The sequence below is a fragment of the Paroedura picta genome, chromosome 1, assembly GCF_049243985.1.
Source record: "Paroedura picta isolate Pp20150507F chromosome 1, Ppicta_v3.0, whole genome shotgun sequence".
NCBI classification, from domain to species: domain Eukaryota; kingdom Metazoa; phylum Chordata; class Lepidosauria; order Squamata; family Gekkonidae; genus Paroedura; species Paroedura picta.
The window spans coordinates 61,907,911-61,933,597 of record NC_135369.1 but is presented as its reverse complement, the minus strand read 5'-3'; the positions used below and the strand labels follow the sequence as shown (position 1 = coordinate 61,933,597).

The following is a 25,687-nucleotide window of genomic DNA, read 5'->3' as shown; positions in this document are numbered from 1 at the left end:
TGTCACGCTGCTGCCGGCACCGCCCTCCCCCCCCCCCCCGTGCGGCGCTGGCTGCGCCCGGACGGAACGGCTGCTTCAGCAGCCGAATTGCACAACCCTAATGAGGAATGCAGTGAAGGAGAAATGACTTTCTCAGGGAACCCTAGGTCAACTGGAGATCAACTGTTGACACTTGGAGGAAATGGCTACTTTGGAAGATAGACTCTATGGCATTATAATCCATTGAAGTCCCTCCCCACCAAATCCTGGGCTCAGGTTCCACCCCCAATTATTCAGGTAATTCCCAATCTGTAGCTGGCAACACTACTTCTTACTCATCTTTTAAAAATAAAAAGAACAGTCTCTTCATCATAGGAGATTGTTGATAATCACTTCTGCCCTATTAGGATTGAGTTTATTGTCCAAGATGATATATTTAACTCACAGAAATACTGTACACGGTCTTGCTTTTAGATTCTTAGAGAGTTTAAACTTCCTTTTTGATGATGTTAGCTGCAAACTAGGAAGCAGGCCCAAAATGATTTAGAACAAAAGAAGGAAGCATATTAAAATTTAATTCAGCATGACAACCAGAATGGATAGGTTTTGTTTTTCCTCAGTCCTTTGACCCGGTTTCCAGACATGGGCAATAGTACATCATGTTAGAGTTGCTAGTCTCCAGGTGAAAGCAGAGATCTCCCGGAATTAAAACTGATCTCCAGATTATAGGGATGTGTTCCTCTAGGGAAAATAGCTGCTTTGGAGGGCAGATTGTATGGTGTTATGCTGTGCTGAGGTTCTATCTGCAAAACTAGGATTTCCAAACCCAGAGCTGGTAACGCTCCTTTCTATACTTATCCTTGTCTATGACCTTGCATTGTAAGGTTACCTACCCTCCTTCAGTTTTTCATTGGTGGAAGTTGAGCCTCTTTGATTTGCAGGTTTTGACAGAAAGGATTCATAAATTAGTACTTAGAACTATAATATTGAAATAGGCTTTAATTATTTTTTCCCCAGTCGTTGTCCTCCTTTCGGTTTAGGAAAAGCAGCTCTTCCTCAGGGTCTCCGTCAAGACGCAGTGGCAGCCGATCGAGGTCTGGCTCTAGATCCCGCTCACCTGGACGGCCAGCAAAACATAAACGTCGCTCTTCCTCTCAAAGCAGAGAAGCCAGAAATGCTAAGAAGAATACAACCGTGGAACCTAATTTGATTTCTTTGGTATTTATTTTAAATGAAGAATTTGTATTTTCTTTCTCTTTCAGGATATTTTGATTTAAATCTAATGATATGTCAGCTGAAGATCATCACCAGTATAAATTTTTGCTACATTCCAATGCCCCTTTGAACCCAAGGAATGTTGGTTCCTCCCACCTACTACCTGAACTTTATCTCACTAAGCCCCACCCCCCACCTTCCTATGGTCCCCACTTCCGCTTCTACCTTTCCCTTTGCAATTTTACTGCTTTTCTTACAGTTTGATCTCCTTTCTTTGCTATATTTTGCTTTTTGAAGTCTGTCTCTGTCCCATCTTACTGAGTCATGGAATTCATGACCAAGTTGCTTAGAAGCCAAGTAGCCACCAAAATCTTGCGCATTTTTCTTAAAGAAGCAGACATTGCCTCTATGATATTGGTGATTTTCAACCCCCCCCCCCCCCAGTTTATTTTTTCATATTTTTCTACAAATCAGGGACTTTCCCTTGGTTTGCAGAGAAATCCTTGGCCCCATTGTATGGCTATTTAGTCTACACTATGTGGCCCAGTTAGTAATTGTATATATGTGATAATTCCTGCACTATGATAAACATACGCAACATTTTTGAGGTATTCATTTTTTAAAATGTGTCAATTTTTCACAACTATAAGGGAAGGGGGAAATAGCTGAAATTAGAAAATATAAATTGTGTGCTAAAGATAACTGTCTCATATCATAGGACTGCCAGCATATTTGGATATTGAATTACATGTTAGAACTACACTGTCTTATTCAATAGGGTATTATCATACACTTCATTATTGAGGACATTTTGAAAAACAAAATCATGTGCTAGAGCAAGATACAGCTGTATCTGAAGAATTGAGCGGTGATTCATGAAACCTCATTCCCTGGCACAAATTGTATTAGTCCTTTGGGTGCTACTGGAATTTTGTTCATGTGTAGTATGTTTATAGAAAATGAAGCCAAGGCTTTTATACATTTATAGTTCATAAATACAGCAAATGGTACAAATGATAACTTTTATACTGATAAAGTGAGCTATATTCAGGCTTTGATAAACACTGTATATTAAAATACCTGCTCTGAAAAGCTTTTTTCTCTATGACTTCAACATTTCTTTATTTGGAAATTTTTTATGCTGCATCTCTAGGGAACTTGTCCACAGCAGCTTACAAGATAGAAACATAATGAAAGCATAAAATATTATAAAAATGTGTATTAAAACCCAGCACTAAAACTGCAGCCAGAGCATAAAATTTGGTGCAACTTAAAATGAGTCTCAGGCAAAGAACAAGATCACAAGGAAGTGTTAAAAGAAATCACTCTTTTAATTAAAATATTGGATAAACAAGCCTCACAGGCGAGTTACCACCACTTAAAGAGGTTTGTGGTTGCCAGTGAAGGTGAGGACTTGGAGGGCAGGTCTTGTAAGGAAGATATTAGCTGGCAGCTTGGATAGTATAGAAGGAGATGGTCCTTTAAGTGTCCTGGCCACAAGCCATTTAGTGCCTTAAAGATAAGAATCAGCACTTTGAATTGTACCTGGAAACAGATGGGCAGCCAGTGCAGATCTTCTATTGCAAGACTGATTAAAACCCCTGTATCTTTCCCCAAACAATAGCCTGGCTGCCACTGGAGCCATGGCGATGAGGTTGCAGTGAGGAGGGAGAATGAGGTGAAAATAACCTTATTATCTTCTTTCTGTTTATGAAACTTTACTTTCTGGGTATTGGAAGGGAGTGCTGGAAGGAGAGGAACTTGTCAAAAATCAACTTTCCTTTTGCTGGCAGTTTCATTGGATGCAATCATTAATTCATTACTTCTTTAGAAATAAAGGCAGTAGCATATTTATTATTTTGTTATTTTTGTAGAAACATGATTGCTTAAGTTACATGAAGGAAATGTTTGACCTTTAAAAAAAAAACCCTATGCTGTGGAAACACTCCATTCTTTTCTGCCCTATCCATCCAGAAACAATATGAAAACAATACCAACTTCTATAATGGGGAACCAGATATTACTGAAGTGAATTACTCTCTCAAAATTTTACAGGTATGGAATTTTAAAAACCTTTAGTGTTTTTCTTGTGTGTGAGCAAGACATGGTACCTGTGGGTAATAAAATGTAAATTGTGAGTCCTATAGACCAGTGGTCGTCAACTACTGGGTTGCGGACCAGGACCGGGCCGGCGCTCCTCCTCCTGCTCCTTTCCCCGCCGCTTGCGAGCCACTCTTGCCAGCGCCCAACTCTTTTCCTGAGAGAGGAGGCGGTCTCAGAAGTGACTGGTGCTGCTGCTGGAGGGGCGGGGGCGAGGTGAGCGTGGCGCTGGAGACAGCCGCCTCCCCCTCTCCAAAGCGGGAGACACACTTTGCTCCACGGCTGCGTTCTTTGCCGCTTGTGAGCCGCTCTTGCCAGCGCCCAACTCTTCTCCGGGGAGAGGAGGTGGGCGCAGAAGTGGCTGCTGCTGCTGCTGGAGGGGCGGGGGCGAGGTGAGCGTGGCACTAGAGGCAGCCGCCTCCCCCCCCAAAGCAGGAGATGCACTTTGCTCCGTGGCTGCGTTCTTTGCCGCATGTGAGCTGCTCTTGCCAGCGCCCAACACTTCTCTGGGGAGAGGAGGTGGGTGCAGAAGTGGCTGCTGCTGCTGCTGGAGGGGCGGGGGCAAGGTGAGCGTGGCACTAGAGGCAGCCGCCTCCCCCCCCAAAGCGGGAGATGCACTTTGCTCCGTGGCTGCGTTCTTTGCCGCTTGTGAGCTGCTCTTGCCAGCGCCCAACACTTCTCTGGGGAGAGGAGGTGGGTGCAGAAAGGGCTGCTGCTGCTGCTGGAGGGGCGTGGGTGGGGTGAGCATGGCGCTGGAGGAAGCCGCCTCCTCTCCGAAGCGGGAGGCGCGCTTTGCTCCGCGGCTGTGTTCTTCGCACCCACCCCAGATCTCCAGCAGGGAAGCCTCGTCCCCCCTCCCCTCTCCCAGAGAGCTGCTGGCTGCTCAGGGCGGGTGGGGGCCGGTACTGCCAGGGGCTGCTGCTTGCCATGAGTCTGCCCTGTGCTGCACAGCTGAGAGGAGTGGCCCTGGGGGCTTGATGCAACTGTCCTGCTGGCGGGAGAGGGATTGGAGATCTTGGGCATGGAAGAAAACGTAGTTGTCACATGTGCAGTGAGAGCTGCGAGGGATCTGGAAAGGACAAGGTGAGGGGAACCAACTCTCCACTTTGTGCCGGCACAGGGCATGGCCATCATACAAGACAAACTAACCTGCCTCAGAACACTTTCAATTTCTGAACCACTCCAGGAGGGCTCTTCCCCGACTTAGCCTTGACTGACAGGAATTTAACCCGTGCTGGTTGCTCCCCTTGAGTGGCTAAAGTTCAAGTGTCACTTGTTGAATTTCTGCATGTCATGCCCTTTTTAAAGTCAGAGAGCCAGTTTGGGGGAGGGGGGACAGACAGTGAATGTGTATGTTTTTAAAAGCCAACCCCGAAACTTCCTAACTTTATTCCAGCGTTTAGTCACATTCAATGACAGGATTCCATAGGCATGAATGAATGAGCTCAATTCCACATGAAAGAAGTCATTGATGTGAAAAGGAGCATGTTAGGTGTTCAATACTGCACTTTTCTGCAGTTTTTGTTGTTGTTTCCTATTTAACTGGTTCATGGGGTAAGATCCTGAACTTCAGGATAAGACTGTTGTTTTTGTGGTGTATCTGTATCTCATTCTGAAGGGATGTTTAAACGTTAGCATAGCAATCAGAGTCAGAGAGCGTTAGGGCAGTGGTCGAGAGGAGAGGACTACCCCTCCCCCCACACACACACATGGCCTCAGTAAAATTGTCACGCATTAACCAGTCCCCGGTGATAAAAAGGTTGAGGACCACTGCTATAGACTACCCAAAAGGAACAAATGATTCAGAGATTTGGAAACAATGCATTCTCCAGAATATTTCAGCAGGTGGTGCTGCAAGACTACCAATGGCTTTATCTCTATTATTTGTGTTTAGCATGAAAGAATTGAGCCTGAGGTTGTGCACTTGCAACCAAGAAAGGAGGAGAAGAAAATGGAAAAGATGTATGCAGAAGAGAGAATTTTTGAGACCCCCAAAACTGTTGGAAGATTATACATGAAGACCAAGGAACTAGAATTTGGAGGAAGAATTGGTATAATAGTTTTAATATATTACAGACTTGGAATTTATTAGTTATTTACAGTAACAACATATTTTGGGACTTTATGTACACAGCAGTGTTATTACAGAACTGTTAAGAAGATGTTCCACATATATTTTAGTGAAGTGATACATATGTGCACCATGTCTATTGAAGTCAACTAAAGACCAATAGGCTCTGAAAATAGAAAATTCAGCATGTTCAGCAAATTACTGGGGATTTCCCCAAGGGTTTTGTCACATCACCCTTTTTATTGCCAGGTTTTAGTCTTTTGTGAGATCAGGTGATATATTGGTGTATCAGTGTCCAGGCAAGTGATTTGATTTGTGGGTTAATTCCCCTTTCTGCAGTTGTTTAGCAGCCTAGAATTGACTGTGGCCTTTAACAAAGTGCTTGAAAGAGGGGGCAGTTGCTGTAACTGTACTTATAATTTTCAGTTCCTTCTACAGAAATTCTTATAGAGAAATGGTGAAAATTATTTCATATATAAATTATAAGCTATTTGGGTTTTTTGGGGGAGGGAAGGGGCGGTGGGAAGACTGATCCAAATGCTAAGTGATCATGACTGGTTATACGTTTGACGCTGTAGGAAAAGAGGACCTTTGAGAAGCACGTTTCTGTAGAGTGCTTCCTTTATTTTGAATTTAACTTACAACTCTTTGTGTTTGTTTGCAGGTGCCTTCTTCATGATATTTCTTTTGCCTGCAACTGTGTTTTATCTGTTGTTAGTGTGCAAACAGAAAGACCCTAGCGTTCTAAATTTTCCTCCTACCCTCCCAGCTTTTGATAGCTTATGGGAGACAAGAGTGTTTGGTGTCTTTCTTCTGTGGTTCTTTCTCCAAGCTCTGTTTTATTTATTGCCCATAGGAAAGGTAATTGTACTTATTTACTTCATTTATACTCTGCTATTATCTGTAATAATTTTGTCCATAATCTTGCAGTGGGCTTTTTTTGAGCTGGGTCTTGTGTATCATTTTATTTCAGTTTTATTTGTTGCATAGAATCTAAGTCTTCTTACAAGATTGTCCTGTTGTAGAAGGAAACAAAGGAGGGCCTGTAGCTCAGTGGTAGAGCATGTATTTGGCATGCAGAGGGTCCCAGGTTCAATCCCTGGTATCTCCAGTGAAAAGTTATGGCAGTAGATACTGACGTTGATGGGCCAAGAATCTGATTCTGTATAAGGCAGTTTCATGTGTTCAGTATTGCATTGTATCTGGGAAAATGCAATATTTTTCTCAGTTAATGTGTTCTTTGTTGTATAAAGCAGGAGTAGTCAACCTGTGATCCTCCAAATGTCCATGGACTACAATTCCCATAAGTCCCTGCCAGTGTAGTCCATGAACATCTGGAGGACCACAGGTTGACTACACCTGGTATAGAGTATGGCTGTATGAAATGCTCACCATCCGTAGTTGCTCTGTATCTGTTACACGTAAATAGGATTTGCTGCACTGACTCTAATGATCTTGTAGTATGCTTGTGATTTGTTTGGAAACTCCTATAGTTAATCCCATGTACAGTTGTTGTTTTTTCTACCCTAACTGTGAAATTGTTAAATTATAAGATTAAAATGTTTTTAAAATGTGGAAATACCTTTAACTGCGGACATCATAACAGAAGTGACGTTGCATCCCCCCCTCTGCACCTTCCCCATCACAGTTGAGTGGCACTACCCACTGCAGCCAAGCCCTGCAGGGAGGGTGAAGAAGAGGAATGTTACCTTAGTGGGCCCCTGCTGATCCAGGTGGAGCCTCCTTCCCCCTCCCACTGCCATTTTCATTCCCAGGTCCAGCCTCTGCCCTACTGCACGGTTGATGCTCACTGCTTGGCTCCTGTGGGGGAGCATCTGCCATGGTTGTCGTGGGAGGAGTGACTCCATTGACTGTGATCACAGCACAGGGCTCTGAGGCTGGAGGAGTGCTGTTGCACCAGACCAACGTTGGTTGAGCCCTGGCCGGCAGACACTGAGCCCTGCAAGGAGGATGGAAGAGAGAAGGAAGCTCAGCTGTCTGGCTTGTCTCAGTGGTGCTGGCTTCTCCCTCCTGATGGGTGTTTCCCTGGCGGAGACGAGGTTACAATGCCATCAATTCCACCCAAGACTTTCAATGTCTTGGCTGGTTCTATGCTACTGATGTTGTTACAGGCGTCTACATATTCTTACTGGGTCATTATTTTATATGTAATTCAAAATATCTTGTGCTCGGGGGGAGCTTTTGAGTTGGGTCAAAAGTGAAATTTCAGCCTGGAGGTCTGAGATGGTAAACATAGATTTCAAAATTCACTCTGGATATTGATCTGCTTAATTGTTACTTGTGTCAGGATTTTTTTTTTTTTGCAGAGATAAGGACTTCAAAGGGCTATTGAGTCTACCACTTTTTCCAGGGGAACTTGAGAAAACACTCACCACTTTTAGGGTTTCCAGCTCTGGGTTGGGAAGTCCCTGGAGATTTTTTGGAGGGGGGTGAGGAGGGTACCCAGCACTTTTAGGGTTTCCAGCTTCGGGTTGGGAAGTACTTGTAGATTGGGCCCAGGGGGGAGTGATGACTGGGGAGGGCAGAGTTTCCAAAAAGGACTTCAAAGGGATACAATGCCCTCCTCAGTCTCCAGGTACTTCCCAATTAGGAGCTGGCAACCCTAAAAACCCTGGTGTTTTCTCCAGTTTCCCTGGAGAAATTAGTGGACATGACGGCATTGTACTTTTTTGAAGTCCTCAGAAATTCTTCCCTCCTCAGGTACTTATCAACCAGGAGCTGGCAACCTTTAAAGTGGTGGGTGGAGGGGATGCACCTGAGCAGGCTCAGTTATACAAGGGTTGGTGTTGCTTTCCTATGTTAATGGGCTCACATGATTTACCTGCATTTCTTTCCTGAAGTAGTCCCTACTTATCATTCATTTGGACTAGCCTGTCTCCCACATGAATTTCAACAATGGATCCTGTCATAAAAAAGAAGCTGAAAGTTCCTCCATCCCCCCCAATGCCACGCAAAGAAATTTAAAACCAAATCATAATTCTTTTTTGCAATAGAGGAGCTTATATTTCAGTAGTCCCTCTGCTGTATTTGAGGCTTCCATATACATCTTCCACAACGATCAGATTCCCTCAATTTTTTTATTGTTCTTCAACCTAATTGGCTGTTTGTGATACTAAGAGTTATAATTGTTGAATGGACTGTTTAAATATGTTATACCACTCCTGTATGTGAAGAACGTGAAGACAATTTAATAAAAATCTATGCAACAAATAAAGAACATTTCTTTTCCTTTAAGGTTGTTGAAGGAACACCCCTTTCAAATGGAATTAGACTGGCATATAGGATAAATGGTAAATATATGTATTATGTTTGTTTGTTTTTTTCCATTTTGAATGTGGTAATTTGCTGGCACATACATAACAAACATCATTGTGATTTTGAATGTTGTGGCTCAACTTGGATATCATGCCAAACAATAGTTCCCACTAACCATAATTCAGAACCCAAACCATAGCTGAACTTGCGTGCGTGTGTGTGTGTGTGTGTGTGTGTATATACATAAACACACACACATACATGCATTTATTTATTTATTATAATCTATATTTCTCAATATAGTCCTCCAAGAGCATTACGATCTTCAGATGCTCAGGGTCCCTAACTCAAAAAGTAAAATTGGCCTCGGCCAGGGCCTTTTTGCCCCTAGCAGCTGGTGGAATGAGCTCAGGGCCCTGTGGGACCTTAATTAGTTCTGCAGGTCCTGTGAGACAGAGCTGTTCCACTGAGCTTATGGTTGAGGCCTGCAATAACAACCACTGAAAATAGCTGGCCTCACCATTAAGAGGTGGAGGAGAAGCTGGACGATTGACTCCGAGGACTCCCCTATATGGAAATTCATGTAACTGTTATAAAGTTCTAAATTGTATGTTGGTATTATTGATGTTACCTGCCCTGAGCATTTAGAAGGGTGGGCTAAAAATAAAAATATTATTAAAATTACTAAAAAGGTTAAAATAAGGTCAGTAGCTGATAAAACAATGAACTGAAAACTTGTAATCACATATTGTGAGTGGGTTATATTTGATATCTAAAGAAAGCAATGTAAACTCCTGATAAATAGGCCTGACCTGGTAGGGTAGGAGAAGTATATTCCAACCATAGAACGCTGTTTTCTGACAGCCACCTGTCTCAGCTCTGAAGTTAAAGATGCCCCTGCAGAAAGTCTTGCCAGTGACATAACTCCATAAAGTATTTCAAATTACTGCAAAAGATAAATAGATTCTGACTTGCACCTTATTGGACTAATGCTATACTGTATTATAGGTGAAGAAGTGCTAGTTTTTATAACTTGCTTTTCACTAGTCAAAGGAGTCTCAGAGTGGCTTAAAATTGCCTTCCCTTCTTCTCTCCACATCTGAGACCCTGTGAGGTAGGTGGGGCTGAGAGAGCTCTGTGAGAATAGCTCTAAGAACTGTGGCTGACTCAAGGTCGCCCAGCCAGAGGAGTGGGGAATCAACTCTGTTGTCCAGATTAGAGGCTGCCACTCTTAACCGCTACCCCACTCTTCTTTCTCTTAACCACAGAAGCATGTCGTATAAATGTCTGCATTGTGCATAAATATTGATTTAGAAATAATTTTGAATATAAAGATATCAGACACTATCTGTTTTGCCTATTTGTTACTTGTGTCAGGATTGCTACTCTGTTGTCAATATTTAAATGATGCAAAATTCCATAGTAGGCTCCTAGGTTCAACAAACTATGGACACTACTGTAGACCACTGTTTCTAATAATTTTTCTAAGTACCTTTTGTGAACACTTGCTGATTAAATGAAGAGCTTGACTTCAGACTCATCATAGCTGCACACTACAGAAGTGAATTTAGGTTTTATTTTTTAGACTTGAGGGTTCAGCTTTAATATCATTGGCAGTTCAAAATTTGTTAAGAAAACATTTATTTATCTTGATCCTTTACAGTAATTATAGATCTGGTTTAGATATAATAGCACAGTGTTTGGTGTGAGGAGTTCTGAAGAAACTTGCATATTTTCTGCTCTCCCATGAGTTTCATGGTAATTTGTTTTTTTCCAGGTTTTCGGTAAGCCTTTGCATCCAGTCAGGCAACTGGTTTATGCGTGTCCTATAAGGCAGTATAAATGCTAGAGGGCGTCACCCCAAAGGTCAGCCATGACCTGCCGCTTGCACAGGGGATACCTTTACCTTATAAGGCAGTATACCAAATCAGAAGCAAGCACTATTTATAAAATTGGTTTATAGGATAAGCATAATCATGGTTGTAGAATAAGTTTGTACAGGCTGATTGGGATGTAACAGCAACCTCTTAATGGTGAGGCCAGCTTGCTAATAACTTTCTAAAAAAGTTAGAGAGAAGGGATTGTGCAAGGTATCTTGAAGGCTTGCTCGGATAGTGTCTGAACCATGTTGTATTTTTGAGTGTCTCATGCTGTGTTTTTTTTTTCCCCTTAAGGATTTTATGCTTTTATGCTAACAACTGTGGCCTTAGGATTATGTCTGTATTTTGAAATGGAATTTTATTATTTATACAACCATTTTCTACAGTTCGCAATTAGTGCTACAGTTTTCTCTGTCATATTAAGCATTTATCTCTATGGCCGTTCGCTGAAATCATCTGAGGAAGAATTGTCACCTGGGGGGAATTCAGGTAAGTATGTGTGGACAGTTACAGAAACTACCTTCCACCTTAATTGTTGTGGGTGAAAATATGATTACAAACTATAATATCTTTTCTGCCTTCCCTATATTCTTTGTCTAGAAGTTTGCAATGGGACATTTTAATGGAATTTAACATGTAATTTTATCAATACATTTATTGGAAAAATGTTCTGTTTGCCTTAATTAGTCATTGCAAATGTATCTTGTGTGTCTGAAGTTATGATTTTGTAAGTTTATTTATATTCATTTGTTTTTAGTTTTAGCTATAATGTTTTAAAAATCTGGAAGAAATTGGGCATATGCATAGCTTGCAAGAGACCATAGATGTGATTCCTTTCTGTGTTGCTTCATTGATGCAGCTAATGGAATCATTTATGTGAGCTAAAATTGCAGGATGGAAGGAATAAAGTAAATCTACAGTTTTTCCCCTCTGATGTGCAGTTCTGCATGGAATTGCTTCTGTTGTGGGGAAACAGTGTCTCTGTCTAGAAATACAAATAGTGATAAAAGGACATATAATTACCTTTCTGGAGCAAATATATTTTTGTGTATAAGACCCTGAAGATTTAATACTTAAGTGGTTCTGTGCCAAAGTATAGATTCAGCCATCTTGTTTTGAATGAAGGATTAGGGCTTTTTTGTTATACTTCCTTGCAGATAAACTGAATGGTTTCACCACTAAAATGACGACAAGAAAAAGTAAATGTTTGGGTTAGGCAACAAGGTCCAGGGAAAGCATCCCAGAATAAGCAAAGTCTTTTAAAGCCTTTTAAGGTTTGCAGTTAAGCTCTATAACTGTTCTATGTGAAGGGTCTGTACAGCTAACAAATTAAAGCAAATGGGAATAGATTAGAGACTTGGCAGTTGCCTTTGAAGAGAGCTGTGGTTGCAGATGTACATCAGGATTAGGATCAAAAACAGTCAAACTGATTGTTAAGTAAATAACTGCAGAAACAAAGTATTTATTATTAATTCTAGATTCTATTATCTAGAATGAATTGTCACTGACAAAATTTGTCAGAGTTCCAGAGCCTGCTAAAAAGCCCTGAAGCCAGTTCCACCTATTTACCATAAACCCATTTTTTCTTCTTTCAACTTTAGAAACACTAAACCCTTTGAGACACACTCCACCTTTTAAATCTTCTCTATACTTCCAATTAAGCCCTCATCTACCTCTAAAAGACCTTTCATCACATGTGAAAGATGCTCAAGCTTTAGTGAACTTCAGTAATAACGGAGTTCGACATGTGGATTAATACTCCTTTGCCTTTTTGTTGTCCAGACCTTGGTGAATAGATGGCAAGTATAAATGCCCATTCTCAATCCCAATTAGGTCTTAGTAGGGCAAGAGGAACTTTAAATTGACTAATTAGTGAATTATTGCAAACCTTGAAGTTGACTTTGTGGTAGCAAAAGGCTTTGGTCTTTGGCAGCTCATGAAATATATTTCAGAAGTTTTAACAGGAGTTAAAGGTAACTAGTTAATTATATATAAATTATAACAGGAAATACCAATGACTTTCATATTTATAGGAAACATAATTTATGACTTCTTTATGGGACGTGAGTTAAATCCTCGCATTGGAAATTTTGACCTGAAATACTTCTGCGAATTACGACCAGGCCTAATTGGCTGGGTAAGCAACTATATCTGTTTTTGCATCTTTAATGTTACAGGTCAAACTTTTAGTTCTTAAACAACATATTGTAGATAATGTATACAAAATAAGTACTGAAAATAGCAATGTTACATCTTTAGCATTAGTTGAACACAATTGAGAGGTGCAAGGCCTCTGCTTATACAAAATAGAAAAGCTTTCCTGACAGCAGCTATAGCTTGAGAACTTACTATATGCAAATTGTTACTATTTTATTTTAATATGTAATGGGAGATTGTACAATTGTGAGAGTAAGACTTGTGAGATTAATGTGTAGCATTTGTTTTTTAAAGGTTGTTATTAACTTGACAATGCTTCTGACCGAGATGAAAGTGCATCATCAGACTATGCCATCTTTGTCAATGATACTAGTTTGTGGATTCCAGCTCCTCTATGTAGTGGATGCTCTTTGGAATGAGGTATCTCAATTTTTAAGCTATTTAATTATTAACATTCTAGTTAAAGGGTTTAAAGTTTTAAGTTCTGTATTGGCATATCTTTAAAACCATAGTGATTTCCTGTTCATTTGACTCAGTAAATGAAGGAGGGAAAAGTTTGGTGAAAAAATGCAAACCAAAATCACTATATAACATAATAACATGTTTTTTTAACCAACAGTCGGTGTTAACTTCTGCTAAATTTCTACTCGTGTCTGTTACTTTTATAAATGGTTTGACTAGCGGAGCTCCTTTTTATAATGAAGTTTGGTGAAGTAGGATTACACTGTTGTTCCTACTGCTGCACATATTTTCCTATTATATCACATAAAACAGCATGGTCCTTCTGGCAACATGCTGCTCTGATAGGGTGATGGTAGTTCCTGGCTGAGGGCCAATCAGGCTGTTCCTCAACCTCCTGCTCCTTCTCCATGCTGTTTCCCTGGCATTTGCCTTGAGGAGGAAGAGCAGCTGCTAGGAGGTAAGCCTGGGAGCTGGGGTTGGCTATCCAGGCATGCTCCGCCATGACTGCTCTGTGTTCCCTGTCCTCCTGGCCATTGGGGTGGGGAAGGCTGTCCGGCTGTGTTTATTGTGGCCATGTTGTGCGCCCAAGCTTTCTGGCTACAGGGAGTGCTTGGGTGAGGGAAGGCCTGGCTGTGATCCCAGTAGCTGTGCTGTATGTCCATGCCTCCTGGCCATGGGGAGAGGAGCGGGGCTAGCCAGCCCAGCTCATTGCCTGACCTTCCCTTGGCAAAGGGTGGCCCAGCTCTGCAGGAGCCCTGCTCTTCCACAGTCTGTTTTAAAAACAGGCTTTGCTACTAGTTGCAAATTTTTTTTTTTACTGTTAATATCTAAATGATGCAGAATTCCATAGTAGGATCTAGGTTCAACAGGCTATGAACAGTACTGTAGACTAGTGATCCCCAACCTGTGGGCTGCCGACCACATGTGGTCCGTCGACTAATTGGAGGTGGACGCCTCCCCCCCCCCCCGGCCCTTTACAACACACTTCGGGTGTCATTGTCTCCCATCACTCCCAGATGGGACTATCTCGTTGCAGAAAAACAAGCTCAGGGTTCCCATTGATTTGTCATTGTCATGAGTTAAAATTTCCATGAAAATAAAATGTTCCTTATGTTCGTTGTTCGTTGTGGCGTGTCTGTATCTTATTTTGAAGGGATGTTTAAACATTAACATAGCGACTAGAGTCAGAGAGCCTTAGGGCAGTGGGCCTCAGTAAATTTGTCAAGCGTTGAGTGGTCCCTGGTGATAAAAAGGTTGGGGACCACTGCTGTAGACCACTGTTTCTAATAATTTTTCTAAGTACCTTTTGTGAACCATGCTCAGAGGGCATGTAACTAGTTAGCATGCCAGAGTCTTGTTTGTTGACAGGACAAGATGGTATAACCCCTATACAATTAGATAATTATTAATTTTTATACCACCCTCTCACTATGGCTCAGGGCAGTATATAAAAGGGGTTGGAATTAACAGTGAATTAAAAACATATAATGCATCATTATTAAATAAGACAAAACATAAGTAATACATTGGCAGCATTAACAATACGAGGGTCCAGACATTTCACAGCCCATAGATCTCCAGACTGGATGCCACTTAATGGGGGTGTTTTGCAATGTGTACATTATAGGGTAATTCTGCAGGTTGCAACAGCCTAATCCCTAACTTTGAAATTACCCCAAATTCTTGTATGTCTGGTATTCCTTGGTTTATATATGGGATCGGTCAGTCAGTCAGTAACCTTTTATTGGCATAAAGAATCGGTGAGTCCTTTCTTTTGGTCTGTAATAAGGATTTGCATACTGTTCATGCTGAGAGAAGATTTTAAATGAGGAAGGACCAAATGTCTATTTATCTGAGCGAAATTAAAGCAGTGGAACCTGCTCACCAAAGAAAAAAGTGTTACCATTCACTTTCGTTTCAGGCAGTGCAATGTAGGAATAATGCCTGTTTCTGAAATAAGTCTAAAGATTATTGCTTTTGATTTTGGTTCATTTAAATGCATCCTCAATACCGACTAGCCAGTTAATCTGTTCCATGCTTGATCATACACATGTTGTACTATAACTTGATATTAGTGAAGGCATATTGAAACCCAAGTCAAGTCTGTAGTGATCTGGACACTCATGGCTACTTTGGTCAGCCAGCATCATTGTTCATAGCTAGCAGGTTCCAACCATAGCAGACTGAATACCAATTTAACAGCTATTCTATAACTTTTTAGGAAGCTATATTGACAACTATGGACATTACCCATGATGGGTTTGGATTCATGCTAGCATTTGGAGATTTGGTCTGGGTTCCCTTTCTCTACAGCTTACAAGCCTTCTATTTAGTGAATCATCCTTATGAGGTTTCTTGGCCTACAGCTTCTGCGATTTTGACTCTGAACTGTAAGTGAAGTATAATAAAGTTAAATGTATATGTTTCTCTATATAACTGTATTTCCTTGGGGAATTCCGTCTATAAAGGCGGAATATATCAATCTATATTCCATCTATATCAATTTAGAGAGCCTTTCCTAACATAGTAGAACAGTGAAAAGTAAGCCATTATAATTTAGCATAAAAAGTTGCACTATTTGACATTTGTAGAAAATAAAAAAATATACAAATGTCTTAATTTTCTATAAGCTAATTGCAAATGTACTGAATACTTGTGACTTCCATAAACTCTTAAATCAGTTGGTGGATAGATTAGAAAGGGTTTAAAGATCTCAGAGTCTTTTTAAAATCCTGCTTTCTTCCCCCCCCCCCCAAACAAACAAACAACTGCTCAGCTGTTTTTTTTAGACTGGCTCATGCACTTAAACTTGTGATTTCCAGCCACAGGATTTGGGGTATTTCTGCAAACCTCATTGAAAGGAATTGTGGACCCTTTTAAATGGGGTTCAGTGAACCACAAACCAGTTCATGGTTCTATTCAGCCACAAACTGCATTTTTCCAGTTCATTCCCATCCCTAGCGAAGAGAAGGGGAGAGCCAGAAAGACTTACATGTGTTACTGATTTCTGATGACAGATTACAGAATCCAAGCCAGTGGCCCTGATATAATATACTAATGTAAGCATATCTTCATTTTTTAAAAAATTGCTAGCTTGAATCAATAGCACGGTTCAGAGTAGTTCAAGCTCATCATTTTATCTTTTATCGATACCAATTTTTCTTGTATAGTAAATATTGATATTGTCTTTTCGCATTCAGTAGGATTAAAGGAACGAGTAAAGGCCTCCAGTTCTGGAGGCCTCACTTCAAGAAGGATGTAGATAAAATTGAAAGGGTACAGAGGAGAGCAACGAGGATGATCTGGGGCCAAGGGACCAAGCCCTATGAAGATAGGTTGAGGGACTTGGGAATGTTCAGCCTGGAGAATAGGAGGTTGAGAGGGGACATGATAGCCCTCTAAGTATTTGAAAGGTTGTCATTTGGAGGAGGGCAGGATGCTGTTTCCGTTGGCTGCAGAGAACACGCAGTAATGGGTTTAAACTACAAGTACAACGATATAGGCTAGATATCAGGAAAAAATTTTCACAGAGTAGTTGAGCAGTGGAATAGGCTGCTTAAGGAGGTGGTGAGCTCCCCCTCACTGGCAGTCTTCAAGCAAAGGTTGGATACACACTTTTCTTGGATGCTTTAGGATGCTTAGGGCTGATCCTGCGTTGAGCAGGGGGTTGGACTAGATGGCCTGTATGGCCCCTTCCAACTCTATGATTCTATGAGAAACATTGGATGAAACACTTTAGGATGTTTTCCTTTAATGCGTAATTATATTAGAAACCTTACAAACCATTTTTGTTGGGGTACAGTTTAGTTCCATTTTTATTAGAATAGAGAACAAAGTTGGAAGACGACAGCTGTACCTATTAGATTTAACTTCATTCTTGTTGAAAGCACTGTATAATAGGTATTATTAAGGGGTCTTGATATTTACCACAAGGAAATAACTGCCTCTTCCTCTTTTTTTAATGAAGTTCTTGGTTATTATATTTTCCGTGGTGCAAATTCACAGAAAAATGCGTTTCGAAGGAATCCAAAGGATCCAAAACTTGCACGTAAGTACTTTGTAGGCAAATCAGTATGTCTGCACTTACTGCATGCTAGTATCACATTCTGTTCCGATGGATACTATAATGTATATTTGTGCGTACTGCAATACAGATTTGAAAGTTATTCCTACTGCAACTGGAAAGAACCTTCTGGTCTCGGGCTGGTGGGGCTTGGTGCGCCATCCTAACTACCTAGGAGATACCCTTATGGCTCTGGCATGGTCCCTACCTTGTGGTAAGTTCAAGAAGTAACTTTTAGTGAATGCTAGCATTATTCCTGCTTCTCTTTCCCAGTCTGGATATGAAAGTTATTCTTTACAGTCTCTGTGCATTACAATGATGAGAACTCAAATGAACATTTAAGACAAATTTGTTTTAAGATGAAGACTGTATGATATATCACATTAGTAGCATGGATTGTTGCTGCCCCTGTCTTTCAGTTCTTTCCCTGCTTCTCCCCCACCCCCACTAGTCCTGAGAGGGATTTTTGGGAATGACATGGCAGTTGACATGGATAGAAGAAATTGGCACAAATTCCTGCCCTGGTGTGTTAGCATAAGTAATACGTTACTGACCTTGGGCTGAGAATTGGTTCCAGTCTCTACTGCTGAAAATTTGTAAAATTTTGATCACATTATGATCTACCCTGGGAATGTGATAGAGAAAATAATCATCTTTTTCATGTTGTCTTACAGGTTTTAATCACATTTTACCATATTTTTATGTCATATATTTTATTGGTTTGCTTATTCACCGAGAAGCCCGTGATGAACGTCAGTGTAAGAAGAAATATGGCTTAGCATGGGAAAAATACTGTCAACGTGTTCCATACCGCATATTTCCATACATCTACTGAGCCGCTTCAAAATCACTGGATGACAACATGCTTCACAGTTAATTCTTCCTTGCAATAAACCATGTACCTCAAACTGTTGCACTTGGTATATGAGTAAATTCTGCTGGATTTTCTAAAACATACATTCAGATAGTGATCTGGCAGATACATTTACCACTAGTTTTTATTAGACATATTGTTTTCTATTAACCATCTGCCTCCTTGATTATACAATTCTGTTAAACAATAAGCTAGTTGTGTAGTGAATGCAAATCTTTTCAGGCATTTTGTATACCGTGTGAACTGGTTGCTTGATGGATAATATTCACTATTCGTTCTAGAAAGAAAGGCTCATTGTAAGTGTTGTAAGATCCTCCATCCAGTTGATATACTGCACCTTCCGAAACAGGGTAGTGCTCATATTCTGTCTTCCCCAACCAACTTCCTCAGGCTAATGCCGTTAGTTACATTGGTATGAGGGGGTAGAACTTGCAAGGGCCTAACTCAGGTCTCTCTTCTGCCCCTTCTCCCTTGAGTACTATAATGGGCTTTCATTTTATAACAGTGACAAATGTAGCATGCCTGAAGGATTTTTATGTTGAGGTGATGCTGTATCATGCACTGTGCTATGAACAATACATTTCATGTTGTAATGGAATTTTTTTAAATAAAAAGTTTCATGCAGCTCTTCAAGTTTCTCATGCCTTATGATTAGGACTTGTACAAATTATGAAATAAAATAAGTGCAGTTACCGTTTATTTTGGCTATTATAAACCATTGCATTGTACTATAGCTTTTCTTTATATTATAACATTTAAATATATTGCTGTACAGTATAAACTGCAGTAGTGTTTTTAGAACTGGATGATTTTTAGCTAAAACAATTTCCAGTATTTTTGAAAAGTTTTGTAATGTATTGCTGTGAAATTAATTTCAGCTACTGAAGTGTTCAGTAAAATATTGTAAAGTCAAATGCATTAAAATAGAAATTTGTTCAAGGTTTTGTGAATTTGGCATGGCTACCTCATGTAGGTTATTTGCCTTTTTATACTGTTGCAAATAGAAAATATTTTTTTCAAATTGCTATTTAAATCAGTTTTTTACATGAATCTGTGATTAAAGTCAACCACTTTAATGTATTTTTGTATATTTGAGTTTTTCATAGCTACATACTTAGTTGGAAACTATACTTTGTAGCTTAACATCTATGAATCTACTGCAATAGTATTTGCCTAATTAGTTTTAATTGGAAATGGTTAATTGCTATTTTAATATATTCGGTTAGAAGAGAGAAATAATTTTCTATAAATCCAATATTTTAAAACTAATTTTTACAGCTGATAAATTACCAATGTAATTAACAATGTGAAAACACCATTTAATTTGAACTTTTGCATTTTACATTTATGAATTTGTAGCATAGTTCTTGTTAAGCAACAATTTTGTTTTCATTTTAATATATAATACAGCATTGCATGAAGGGATTCCCATTTGGCATTCCAGAATGACATAAGTTCATCCAGTACATGAACATCCCTTCTGCTTGATCAGCAAGTACCACCTCTGCATGGCCAGTGCACACAAATGAGAGGGAGAAAGGAAGGGCAAAGCTAGGGCTGTTGTATCCTATGTTTATCCTATTGTGCACTATAAATCATGTTTTTTTTTATGTTGTTGCCTTAGTTACTAGATAAAATAACAATAGCTTGCTTGTTTTTTGGAAATGTGCGTATAGTAGAGCTCTTCTGGCAGTGATCATGACAGCTTCAAAACATCTATAACTGTTTAGTTGGAGAAAATGTACTACTGCATAACCAATTTAAAACATACCACTATTTTAAGATGATGTATTTTAAAGGAATTATTTTTAAGTGTCTGCCTTTGTTTGGCTAGGGTGACTCCTAACTAAACTGTTTCTCATTTTCATTACTACATTTTAAGTATGTAGGATATACACTTTTGATTGAACTTCTTTAAAAAACTTGTATAATTAAATTGCTGTTCAAAATGATTCTTGAGGATTTATTTACCGTAGTGTTGCTTCTTTCTTTGAAAACCAGTGATCATTTGTTGGCCATGAATTAAACATTTGCTACCAGGTTATGCAAGGACCTCAGATAGATGATCTCTGTCAGGATTGGGTGTTTGAGAGATACTTCATTCGGTTCAGGCTCTTGTGGCTGCCTTTATTGTGTGAATAACTGAATAAAGAATAGACATGGTCCTTTGTAGGAATGTGGGGTTTTGTGTTTTTGCAAAAGAACATCTACAGGAATAATACTACGATGCAGATACATATCGGAAAGTGCTCAATGCATGTTCACCAGTATACATATGTGTAGTAGAAAGTTAAATCGTTGATCATACTAATGAGGCCTTTTGTAATGTATGCTTCATGGTATCACAGCCATAAAGAATAAAGCCAACATGTTTTAATTTGGAAGCCTTTTCCCTGGGAAGTGTGGTGAATCTAGTAAGCATAAATTAATCCGTGAAAGTTTCAGCAACACTTATGTAGGACTTGGAAAATGGTCCAGGAAAGAATATCTAAAATGATAAAGCACATTCCTTATAAAGTCAGTGGTAAGAGAAGAGAACAGAAGGGCAAGTTTGGAGGTTCAAGTGGTGCACAGAAGAATAGAAGCAGTTTTTGTCAGCACAATAATGTGAGCATTTCATTCAGAAAAGAATACTATGTAAGGAATTGGTGGCACAAGATCTGAAATAGATTTGAGAAGGGGGAAAAGGTGAGCAGGGATTGTAGTGTTATAATAGTGTACTGCTAAATAAGATAAATGAGATGAAAAAGTAAAGCAAGAAAAATATGTATTTGAATTTTATCAGCATAAATTCAGAGTTTACATAAGTCATCAAACAGTTGAAAGGTAAATATATTTTCAATATTCCTCAGTCATCTAATTGACACAGCAGTGCTACTCCTCTTGTTATCCAGTGGCTGGGAGTTAGCAGCGTTGGTAGATAGACTGAAGTAACAAAATTAGATGATATGCCTGTAGTGGACAGTATTCCAGATCTGTGAGGTGTCCGATATAGTGGACATTCATAAAGTAGAAACACTGTTTCTTCATCTAGGTTACAGGAACTGGGATGGGACACAATCTAAACAAAAACAAAAACTTGTTGCATTAAAAGCAGCCCTTTAATGCACAGCTCTGAATAGTAAGCATTGCACTTGCTATTCACATAGAGCTAAGGAATGCAAAACACCTGGAGCACAAGCTCGTGTTCCTTTTTCGAGCAGAATAAATTGCATGGAAAGGGTTATTGCATACATGGGAATTCTATGTAAACTGCACATGTCAAAAGGAGTGGCTGATCTTTCACCTTGGGCTTGCAACCCCAGCATGTTGAAAGTGAGTGCTCCAAAGGTAATTTCTAGTACAACAAAAGATAGGTGCATTATGTGGCACAACATAAATACAGTGAGATACATCAGCTGCCAGAAACGGGTGAATATAACAATGCATGCTTGCCACAAAGAATGCACACAGCAGGAATATCCAACATGCCATGCTGTTGTAGACAAATTACACCACATTAGGTAACAAGTACTACATGAGCCTCTTGTGGCGCAGAGTGGTAAGGCAGCCGTCTGAAAGCTTTGCCCATGAGGCTGGGAGTTCAATCCCAGCAGCCGGCTCAAGGTTGACTCAGCCTTCCATCCTTCCGAGGTTGGTAAAATGAGTACCCAGCTTGCTGGGGGGTAAACGGTCATGACTGGGGAAGGCACTGGCAAACCACCCCGTATTGAGTCTGCCATGAAAATGCTAGAGGGCGTCACCCCAAGGGTCAGACATGACTCGGTGCTTGCACAGGGGATACCTTTACCTTTACCTTTACTACATAGCACTGTAAAAACACTGTCATGTCAGTTGAAATGGTTCTGTGCAGCAAATTTTGCTTAGGAAATAATTTGCACAGCTATTTCAGAAGCTGTAAGGAAGCAGGTGAGTCCTATTTTGACTCCTCACCTGGCAAGCTGGGGTTGTTTGTGCGGGACAAAGATGTAGCTCAAAGATGCTGAGTATCTACAATGTTTACAAAAACATTTTGTTTAATATTATAGAAAGCCCCTTAGTAGCTATCATATAATTCCAACTTGCGTTCAAATGTATGCTATTGCCATGCTAACCCATATGAAATTACTTCAAGACCATATGCAGTCGGGGTCCTGTGTACCGCAATATCTGCTTGCCTTTACTGGAAGAGTGACTTGCTCCATTCATTCTAACGATTGGTAATCCCTTGCCCTAAAGAAATTTGCTTGGTTTTCATCCATGGCCCCAACCAGATGGAATGAGCTCCCCAACAAGATCAAGGCCCTATTGCAGTGGTTCTCAACCTTCCTAATGCCGTGACCCTTTAATACAGTTCCTCATGTTGTGGTGACCCCCCAACCATAAAATTATGCAAGTGTTCTTTCACAGAAATTAAACCAAAACAGACTAATGTCGTGAAGATCCATTGTTCATGATTGTATATAAATTGTTTTTTTTTGGGGGGGGGTTCTCAGTTTGTTACCCAAATTGCTGGGGAATCATGAATATAGCAAGAGGCAGGAGTAACACAAGATCTTTTACTACCAATTTTTATGGGGTCCTGTCACAGGAAGAAACCCTTCTTAAATGAAGAAGACAATTAAGCTTACACTCAGGGGATTTATTTGGGGAAAATATTGGGGTACACTCAAAACACACACAGAAGCAAAAACATACATACACTAAGTTCTACAGGGGGACAAGTACAAGGTATTGTACCTTTCTTTGATCCAAGCAGCCAAGACACAGGGTTGACGATATCAGGGGTCGACAGGATGCCGGGTGTGGAGGGAACAGCAACACACACACACACACACACTTGGGATGTGCACAAGGCTTGATATAATGTTTGAAATTCCCGGGCCAGCTCCAGTGACTAGGAGGTCTGTAATTGGTGATTGATCTCTGATATTATGAGTACCTGATAGGTGAGTTTGAACTGTGAGGTCACTAGACTGGGAAGTATGGAGTAATCTCATCAAGTGGATCAATACCTTGGCTAATGTGTTGCTAATGGCCCTGTACTGTTTAATCAGGAAGGATTGGGAAAGTCCAATGGGAGACATTTGGGGATAAGAGATGCTGCTAGGCAGAAATTAGACTGGACAAGAGAGACAAAAGAAGTTGCTGTTAGTACCTGGAAGGGATATTCCTTTCATAGAATCATAGAGTTGGAAGGGGCCATAGAGGCCATCTAGTCCAACCCCCTGCTCAACGCAGGATCAGCCCAAAGCATCCTAAAGCATCCAAGAAAAGTGTGTATCCAACCTTTGCTTGAAGACTGCCAATGAGGGCGAGCTCACCACCTCCTTAGGCAGCCTATTCCACTGCTGAACTACTCTGACTGTGAATTTTTTTTTCCTGATATCTAGCCTATATCATTGTACTTGTAGTTTAAACCCATTACTGTGTGTCCTTTCCTCTGCAGCCAACGGGAACAGCATCCTGCCCTCCTCCAAATGACAACCTTTCAAATACTTAAAGAGGGCTATCATGTCCCCTTTCAACCTCCTGTTCTCCAGGCTGAACATTCCCAAGTCCCTCAACCTATCTTCATAGGGCTTGGTCCCAGATCATCCTCGTCGCTCTCCTCTGTACCCTTTCAATTTTATCTATGTCCTTCTTGAGGTGAGGCCTTCAGAACTGCACACAGTACTCCAGGTGTGGTCTGACCAGTGCCGTAAACAATGGGACTATGACATCTTGTGATTTTGATGTGATGCCCCTGTTGATACAGCCCAAAATGGCATTCGCCATGGCCTGGCTTCCTAGGTTTGTTAAGGGGCCCTACTGACTCCATAGTCAGTCCCTGCCAGGCTAGTTTCTGCATGTACCAAACTGCTCAGAGTCCAGTCATGGGCATCTGTGCATGAAGGTGTCTCTGTGTGAGGCAGCCTTCCATTATGGGCTACCTTTAGGGTAACAAGTTCAGTTCTGCCTCTTGTCCCACTGAACTGCACCACCACCTGGAGTGCCTGGTGGGAGACTGCAGGAGGAGCAGCAACAGTGGCAGCGCCCCCCCCCCCCCGGCCAAGATGCTCGCCTGCCATGACCCCTGTGAAAGGGTTGTTCTACCACCGAAGGGGTCCCGACACCCAGGTTGAGAACCACTGCCCTATTGGAATTCAAACAGTTACATAGGACCTGCAAAACAGAGATTTTCCACCAACCTTTTAGATAAGACCAGTGATGAGGACCCCCATGATCGACCCAATCGCCAGTAAACTCTGGCACTAACACTTGGTGCACCCCTGTTCATCTGCTATATGCTGTTAATTGATATTTGCTAGTCATTGGTTATCTATGACTTATATTTCTGTTTCAAGTGGTTGTGTTTGATGTGTTTTCTCGTCCTCTTTGTTCTATGTGTACTGCCCCGAGATGTCACAGTGAGGGGTAGTATATAAACTGAACAAATAAATAAAACCTTAACTGGGTAAGAGGGAAATTAGCAGAGTACAAGATAGCAAAATTATACAATGCGGTGTAATGACTGGAGTGTCAGACTAGGATTTGGGAGACCCACTTTAAAATACTCGGCTTTACAAGCTTTTTGATTGATTTTGGTCACATACTCTCAATCTAACCTACCTCAATTTTTGTGAGGAGAAAATGGAGGACAGGAAAAAGATATAAACCAATTTGGGAGAAAGTTGGGATATAAATGAAATTTGTAAAGTGGTATCCACTCAGTTCTTGTTAAGATTCATTATATTGTTACCTGTTGTGGTAAAAAATGCATGTCTGGTAGTGGGTAATATCTTGCATGCAAGTCAGGTTCTTCCAATGCTTCCTTAGTGGGACTCCAGCATGCACCATCTATGTATAATCCAAAAATCATAACCCCAGATTTTGTTGCAGAAGATTCCTAAAAGCATAAATGAAAAAAAAACTATAATGGGATATTTAATCCATTTATGTGGAGACACAGACAGGTACAATTGAGGATCCAGGACGAAATAACCGTTATCTCAATTGTAGTACCAAACTCCACCACTAGAAGGGGAACTTCAGTCATAAATACTTGGGGGCTTTACGCACCGGGATCTTTGTTGCAAATTGGTCACTGAATGAAAAATCGCCATTTAAAGTAGTGGAATTCGTCGTTATGCATACCTGCCTTTGTGGTGGAATCCAGTTGCGTTTTGTAGCGTTTCCCACAGGCTTCCGGTCTCGGCAGAAATCGCTAGAAAGGAAGCGCTATTGCCGAGCTGTCCCGCCCCTGGCCGTCAAGCAGCCAATGGGCAGCTGTTAGCATGCTCCCAAACAGCCCCTTTCCCTTTAAGAAAGGTTTTTTTAAAAAAAACAACAGACCCATAGTAACGAATCTGGGTAGATTCGTTGCAACGGAGAGACCCATCCAGCTGCCTAATGTGTTTGAGCTGTCGTTTGATCGTTTGATCGTTGCCACGGTGCCTCCGAGTGAAAAAAAAAAAATCCCCCCCCCCTCTCACGGGCCCGATTTTCGGCTGACTGAATGTGTAAAAATTAATGGGAAAATACATCAGCAAACGGGCTTTTCTGTGGTTTGTACTTAGTGACTAAAGGTGAAGGACTGAAGCCAGGGAAGCCTCTAAACAGAAAGAGGCTCGCTGGTGCGTTTATCCCCG

At 40.7% G+C, this 25,687-nt stretch overlaps 2 protein-coding genes across 4 annotated transcripts in view; one reads left to right on the top strand and one right to left on the bottom strand.

Moving 5' to 3' along the window:
- LBR (lamin B receptor) overlaps positions 1-20,029 on the top strand; it is a 28,500-nt gene extending 8,471 nt beyond the window's left edge. The window contains exons 3-14 of the mRNA XM_077340702.1: positions 997-1,197; positions 3,169-3,249; positions 5,189-5,345; positions 6,030-6,226; positions 8,622-8,676; positions 10,816-11,010; positions 12,555-12,658; positions 12,973-13,098; positions 15,362-15,530; positions 17,108-17,188; positions 17,295-17,417; positions 17,878-20,029. Of these exons, the coding sequence (XP_077196817.1) occupies positions 997-1,197; positions 3,169-3,249; positions 5,189-5,345; positions 6,030-6,226; positions 8,622-8,676; positions 10,816-11,010; positions 12,555-12,658; positions 12,973-13,098; positions 15,362-15,530; positions 17,108-17,188; positions 17,295-17,417; positions 17,878-18,038 (1,650 nt within the window). The 3' untranslated portion in view covers positions 18,039-20,029. The remainder of the gene's footprint in view (positions 1-996; positions 1,198-3,168; positions 3,250-5,188; positions 5,346-6,029; positions 6,227-8,621; positions 8,677-10,815; positions 11,011-12,554; positions 12,659-12,972; positions 13,099-15,361; positions 15,531-17,107; positions 17,189-17,294; positions 17,418-17,877) is intronic.
- Positions 20,030-20,826: 797 nt separating this feature from the next.
- DNAH14 (dynein axonemal heavy chain 14) overlaps positions 20,827-25,687 on the bottom strand; it is a 291,965-nt gene continuing 287,104 nt past the window's right edge. For all 3 annotated transcript variants that reach the window (XM_077340659.1, XM_077340670.1, XM_077340680.1), the window contains 2 exons: positions 24,799-24,945; positions 20,827-21,138 (listed from right to left, as the gene is read on the bottom strand). In XM_077340659.1, coding sequence (XP_077196774.1) covers positions 20,926-21,138; positions 24,799-24,945 — 360 coding nt within the window. In that variant the 3' untranslated portion in view covers positions 20,827-20,925. The remainder of the gene's footprint in view (positions 21,139-24,798; positions 24,946-25,687) is intronic.